Genomic DNA, 7270 nt, shown 5'->3' on the forward strand with positions numbered 1-7270 from the left:
ACACAAACAGTAATCTAAAGCTATATAAATTACCCTCAAATCTAGGTGAAATACTCAGTTTGGTTACGGCTTTATTTCGTATGAAAAATAATGGAATGATATACTTAACAAACTCTGGCTTCAGAAATACCATTATAGCAAACAATTTTATTAATACTTTCATAAAAATGGCATGTAATAAAGTCTCTCTAATACTTTGAGATTATTAAAAGCAAACAAAAGTCATTAAAACGATTCCTTTTGGTGATTTACATTAGCGTTTATAGCATTAATTGATTTTTGTCTTATCAACTAACCTAAAATACTAATAATCATATCAAGGTAAAAACAATACAATGTATTTTCTTTATTTCAAAATAGTGATTATAAATACATTCTTAATATATTTTCTCCCCAGCCTCTTTGGATGCGACAATAACAAAACAAAACAAAACAAAAACAAAACAAAAGAACTCACTGTGCTCATTTCATACAATGTCAATGTACAAATCATGCAAAAACATGTTTATTACGGCCATACATTTCTAGGTGTGTTCTGTTAACTCTGAAATACCTGCTGATGTTACTGATAAGGCCATGACCTGTATCATTTATGGCTTTAAAAAAATGAAATGTTTGGAATTTTTTAAAGCAATGAAAGAAAGCTGGTCATAAATGATTTTCAGGTGAATATATTTATTCAGTTTATTATTCAGAATGGAAAATTAAATATCGAATATAAATTGCCTTATAGACTTGGATTACTGTCCTTTAATAGCTGCTTTCTCATAAAATTTCACAAAGATTTACTTTTAAAGAATTGAATCATCTTTATTGATTTCATAAAAAAATAATTGAAAACTTGATTTATATTACACTGACACAATATATTATCTCAACCCCTTCACTGATTCCATAGATCTAATTTTCTTCCCAAGCAGTCTAACAGAGTCCGCTCCCAGAAACACAATGCCAAGAAGTCACACCACCGTACAAAGGAGCTTTTCTTGGAGTTTTCGAGAGCTGAATCAAAGTTCTACTAAAAACGCTGTCCCAACATATATCATTCTTCAAGGGGTTAATTAAACTAAACATCAAGGTTATAGTTGAAAACCAATAAAATGTAGATACAATATTTCAAATGCTCAGGTACGCAACTCAAAACGTATGTCTAACTACATTATCAGAAAATGTACGAGTAGATTTGATGATACCAGTGCAAAAGAGTATACACTGTAAAATGTAGGCACAATGACTTTAGTTAAGGAACGTGTATCTTAACTGATGATTTGTTACTATCATTCATTTACAATTAATTAGAACCGCCAAAGAACCACGTATATTTAAATTACTTTTCTTAAAAAAAAATAAAATAAATTAGACATTTATACCGTTCAGCAGAAAATTAAAGATAGCCAATATGCTACAGCAAGCTTTGAGATGGCGGCAGGTACTTTTGTTATCGACAACTCTGCAGAAACCCCGAAACATCTTCAAAGCATCACCACATTGAATGAATACAAGGCATCACTCCAATGACCTATTCTCCCCAGATCACGGATGGAGGTTTCCGGTTCCTCCCAGAAGTGTCTACTTAAGATTCCTCAATCCATATTTCATTGACAGGATAAACTAAAACACCTTCTTTGAAGCTTTTGCATTTCTATCCTGTCAGTATGCATTAGGAGCCAGCCCTTTAATCCAGGGATGCATGCATGCCTGGTAATGGCATATTAAAAGTCCTTCTGAAATTGTAGATGGAAACAAGCTGCTGGGCACACATCTTAATGTCTTTTCAAGATCAGAATGCAATGATTTGTTTGAAGTTTTTTATATTCATATAAAGTTTTCACAGACATTGTCATGAAACATACACGTGGAGACAACTTTTTTGTATGATTAAACAAAACAAAATCCTCCTATTTAAAAGTATGCATATGTACCCAAACACAAAACTCACACACACACACACACACACACACTCACAACTCCAAAAATGCCAAGTTTTTAATCTTGGCACAAACACAAAAAGCCCTGAAAATTAGTAAATAATAAAGGGACTGCTATTATAACTAATCCATAATATCAATTTGGAAGGTGCACTAAAACATCTGCTACTGGAAATTCATGAAGAACATCTACAATTACCTTCTTGGTCAGCTTACTGATTAATGTAATAATTCTAAGAGATGGAACACACACACGCACACACAAAACATTTATGCAGACCGCCCGAGAAAGCAATGTGTTTCTGGATGTCATTTTGCTAATAGGGAGCTCCGAAAAAAATCTTCACATATCTCCCATTATCAAGTACTTCATTCCTTTGACTGTGTCTTGAAACCTAAGAGCACAAGCAAACACGGTGGCTTATCATTTGTAAGTTGCAGACTGTGAAGTCATCTGAGACCAATGAAAGCATTTTACAGTGTGGCTTTGATAGCGGAGATTACCATGATGTTTACTGTTCTACTTGATTATCTGATAGTAGTTGGAATGATGAAAGAACAGGATACTGATGCATACGAGATAGGACTATTAACCTTATGCATTAAGTTTTTTAAGTACTTGTAGTGAAAACTAGTTGAATTAAGCTCATAGAATCCTGAAAAGCAAGACAACTGATGGCAAATAACTGCCCCAGACAAGATACTATAAAACTAAGGAACTTATTTTAAAATGCACAATTGGTATAACAAATCTGAAGGTAATATGCTAATTTCACAAGAATAGCACAGAACTGTTTTTTTGTATTTTTGTTTTGTTGGTTTTTTTTTGTTTTGTTTTTGTTTTATAAATTATACCTGTTCACACTGTCCGGAATATTTGTATACACATCAGCTGCAGTTTCCGTTTGGCATTTTTTTCTTTTTTTTTCTGTCTAAATGTATACTTATTGATAAATTCACTGTGATCAGGAAAACAAGTCAGGCATATTAAGTACATATTAAGGAGTACATATTTTCCTATTTAGTATACAAAGAACTTCATAAATATGAATTATGTTACAAAAATAGCTTTGGGTGCGCTCACACGGTAAGCACTTTGCTAATTTTGGACAACCTTTAAGGATTGTGGGTATTTCACATAACTGAGAACAAACTGTAATGTTAGTTAATTTGAGCCATGTTTAATTCAGATCACCACAAACGCTAGGTAACTCATGTTGATTTTTTTTTCCTCTTTTAGGTTTTTTTTTTATGTATAGACAGGTAATGCTTACAGTGTTCAAATTTATTTTAGAGTTAATGTAATGCATGTTATATTTGAAACAAATATTTGCACAATTTAACATTATAAATCCAGCGGTTTCAAGATGCAGGCCATAAAGGTTACCGATTTACAAATACTATCGATTGTTCTCTCTGCATGCTTTTTTTTTTGTTGTTGTTGTTTTGTTTTGTCTTTTTTTTTTTCTTTTTTCGACTTTTCAGATTATCTTTACACAGAGTTGTTACAATGCCACAAATCAAAAGAATTCTTCCAGTTCCACCAACCTAATCTACGTGCAAGATGAAGGACCCAGCTGAGGTACAAACTACTGGTACCAGTTTTCTTGAATTTGCTTTCCAAAGCACAAAGAGACGACGGTTTTGCATTGGGGTACAAAACAGGTTTGCCTCTTGAGGTTAAATTCAGTGTATGATGTGTATAAAGCATCCCTTTGGCAATAGAGTTTGCAGTATCCCCACAGGACTCCACAGTATAGGTTTGATGTAGTAAAATCTAGTAAGGAAATTCTCTTTGACTGGATACATCTCTGCAGCTACAGTTAATGAGACACCCCTTGGAAACACCTGCCTCTATGCCTATTGATAATATAGTATTTGGAAGTGAGAAGTCAACAAAAGGCACTTTCATCATGAAATAAATGTCCTCTGTATGAATTAAGACTGCATGACCTAGATCTTGTTCAAAGCTGTTTGCTCCTCCAGGACCTGTAGGTAGTCGGGGGAACTCTGAAGTTTTGCTTTCAATTCAACATACTCGCTCTTCCTCTGCTCCACAACAATTTTACTGTGGTTGCCGCCTATTAGTGACTTCTTGTTTTTTTTATCTTGCTGTTTTTCAGGATAGCGGATTTCAAAACCACTGACACCTATGCTATTGTACTCCTTTTTGCTTTCCAGAAAATTCTGGATAAACACATTGGAATCCCGGCTAGGGAATAATTCATCCAGCTCATCGATGGTGCTCAGTCTCTTTCTGGTATCTACGTGTAATAAATCCTTCTCCTTCTCAGCAACATTTCTCATGATGACTTTCTGTCCTGGCGGATCAGAAAACATGAAGCCCGTTTCGGACTCCTTCAGACCACAGGTGTGGCTCTTGCTCATCTGCTCTATGGTTTGTGGAATGAAAGCTTCTGTGCTCAGCCCATCTTTTTTGTTGGTTTTGTGGTCGTGTTTCCTCAGCTGCAGCTGCATGGAGCCACACTCAGGGTTGCCCAGGCCTTCATGCTTCACCGTGGGTTTCTTGTTGCGCCGTAGCACAAAAACAAGGAGGCAGAAAGCAACAAATACAGTTAAAATGAGGACCACTAAGATACTTAAGATTAAGATAGACAGCGGCACCGGGCCCCCCGGGGGACTCCGAATAGGACCCAATGGCGTGGTGAGTGCAATGGCGGGTGCAGGGCTCGTGAATGGTGCGGATGGCTTGTTTAAGAGTTTGGGACACAAGATTTCATTTTTGAGGGATTTCAGCTCAATGTTGGCAAACTGCACAGGCGTCTCACATTTCAGCTCTTTCACAACGATGCCATCGTTCAGCTTCTCCAGCCACAACTTTAATGCCACCAGGTCACAGGTGCAGTCCCACGGGTTGCCCTCCAAGTCAATCTGGGTGAGGGCCTGCAGCTGATCGAGTACCCCGCTGACAGGTAGGTACATAAATTTGTTGTTTCTCAGGTTCAGTCTAGCAAGGGAGACTCCAGAAAAGATGTAAACAGGCAGGCTCTTTAAGAGGTTATTGTTTAAGTACAGTAACTGCAAATTGGGCATGGAGTCAAAGGTGCCTGCTAAGATTTCCTTAATCAAATTGTATTCCAAATACAGGTACTGCAGGTTGTGAAGTCCTGAAAAGATTTCGGGATAGAGTCTTTCTATCTGATTGCCGTTGAGATACAGCCGGCGCAAATTCGTGAGATTGTGGAAGACGTCTCCCTTGATCACTGTGATCTGATTGCTTCCTAAATGGAGCAGATCCAGTCCTTCAAACTCAGCGAGATCAGAGACATCCACATCTTTGATGCCATTGCCATTGACGTGCAACTTCTTGGCATTCAGAGGTTTCGGTATCAGTTCAGACATGGACTGTATATTCTTCTCTTGGCAGTTGACGCTCAGTCCCAAATCTGAAGGATGGGTTTTGCAAAAGCAAGGTGCCGGACAAGGTGTAAGCGGGGGCACCCTTGTTTGGTAAGATACGATCTGACTGAGGTTGCGGTTGGAGAGGGCTTTGCCGGCCACAATTCCGGAGATCTTCGAAGGATTTGTCGTTTTCGGTGGCTTGGTCACTAATCGGTGTAGGGATGTTTGGGTTGTGTGCCCATTGGGGGTGGTGTAGCCGTTTTCTAGCTGTGATGGGGGCAGGATGCGGACGTCAAAATCACTGCCTGTACCCATGGAGCATAATTCTTGTTTGTTGGTTTCTTTTAAAAGCCTTCCATATAAGTCACTGGGAGTTTCGCAGATCGCTTCCCCTATGTAAATGTTATATGGCATATTCTCCAGCCACGCTTTTAAAGGCAACAAATCACAGCTACAGTTCCAAGGGTTATCTTCCAGTTGCAATTCGACAACACGGCCGATGTGCTCCAACACTCCGATGTAGGGGAGCTTCTGAATCCGGTTCCCTCGGATATCCAGATGGGTCAAAGATGCAAAGCGGAAAATATTATCAGGAAGGAATGAAATCAGATTGTCATTAAGAATGAGAACTTTCAGTTTGTGGAGCTTATTGAAGGCTCCGCGTTCAATATACTTGATTAAATTGTAGTCAGCCTGGAGATACTCCAAGTTCTCTATGCCAAGGAAAGTGTCAGCCCGGAGAATCTTTAATTCATTATTGTTTAAGTGTAACTGCTTTAATGCACTGAGCCCGAGAAAGGCTCCTCCCTCGATGTTCTGCAGTTTATTATTTCCCAGCTGCAAGGATACTGCGTGTGAAAAATTCAAGAACGTATTTGGATAGAGGATATTTAAAAAATTGGTTTGGAAATTGAGGTGATAGAAATTAGACCAGGGTGGTTTCAGCTGATTTGGTCTGTAGACTGAAAGCTTCTCACAGTTGACATACAGCACATTCTCCACTGACACACAGGAGCACACACTGCAAATTTCCACCGATAGGTCAGCATCTGCGTTGGTCGAAGGAACCGGGGCTGACAAAATCAGAAAGAGCCAAAGAAACATCTTCTTGCAATCAGCAAACAACTTTATGCTTCTGAATAAAGAGAAATAATCTAAAAAATAAAAAGAAAACATTTTTTCAATGGTCATGACTTGAAAGAGGACTGCGTTTAAAGCATACCATATCTTGAACAAATGGCTATAATTCTGAGCTTTTTCTTTCTTTTGAAGGCTCCAAAAACTCCAAGTAGTCTCACTTGCTGGAGTAACAATAACCTCCAACAATACCTTACATTTGAATTCAGTCCCCATAGTTTATGCGCTCTTACATGTACACAACACACAACAGTCAGTGGTAAAAAAGATTATTAATCCTAACCATCTGAAAATATTCTCTCTACCTGGACCATCCAAACATCAACCAGGAGCTTCCTAGCTGCAACTCAGATGACCCCAGACCACGGAGTAGGCTCCTAGCTGAGGAGGGAGCACAGCAAAGGCATTTCCATCTGTGACTGTCTATTATCTAGGATGAGTTTGGTAAGAGGCTGAGCCCAGAAGATATGAGAGCCCTGACTCCCGGGGAGGATGCCGATGGAGGGCTGGGTTTTCATAGCGAGGTTCAGTTAGAAGACTACGGTGGAAGGAGTCTTGGCAGGAGATCTGCCTGGGCTGCAGTTCATACCCAGTGAAGCAGTGTGCCGTGAGTCAGTCCACTCCTGTACTGCTAGCTTCAAAAGCACAGATGACTCTGTGGGCTTCTAGAAAAATCAGTTACCGAGGGATGACCACATTTTATTTTCAGGTGAAAGAAACGGTATCTTATTTTCCTGTTCATTATCTCTCTTATGGGGAGGTGGGGGGGGGGCCTTTTTTTTGTCTTTGGGCCCCAGCTCCACCCTTCCCCTCCCCAAACTGGAGGGGAACTTGCTTGTTTC

At 38.9% G+C, this 7270-nt stretch overlaps 1 protein-coding gene across 1 annotated transcript; it reads right to left on the reverse strand.

Annotated features, from left to right (window-relative positions):
- Nucleotides 1–3404: 3404 nt before the first annotated feature.
- On the reverse strand, nt 3405–6482 carry LOC102814100 (SLIT and NTRK-like protein 4-like). Its single transcript, XM_006869717.1, has one exon. The coding sequence runs from the start codon at nt 6480–6482 to the stop codon at nt 3882–3884; it is 2601 nt and encodes an 866-aa protein (XP_006869779.1). The 3' UTR covers nt 3405–3881.
- Between the last annotated feature and the right edge of the window lie 788 nt (nt 6483–7270).

This window comes from Chrysochloris asiatica, unplaced genomic scaffold, assembly GCF_000296735.1.
Source record: "Chrysochloris asiatica unplaced genomic scaffold, ChrAsi1.0 scaffold00134, whole genome shotgun sequence".
Classification (NCBI taxonomy): Eukaryota; Metazoa; Chordata; class Mammalia; order Afrosoricida; family Chrysochloridae; genus Chrysochloris; species Chrysochloris asiatica.

Bases quoted from the DNA above. Each gene is read 5' to 3' on its own strand.
- LOC102814100 (XM_006869717.1), bottom strand. From the start codon at position 6,482: ATGACCATTGAAAAAATGTTTTCTTTTTATTTTTTAGATTATTTCTCT.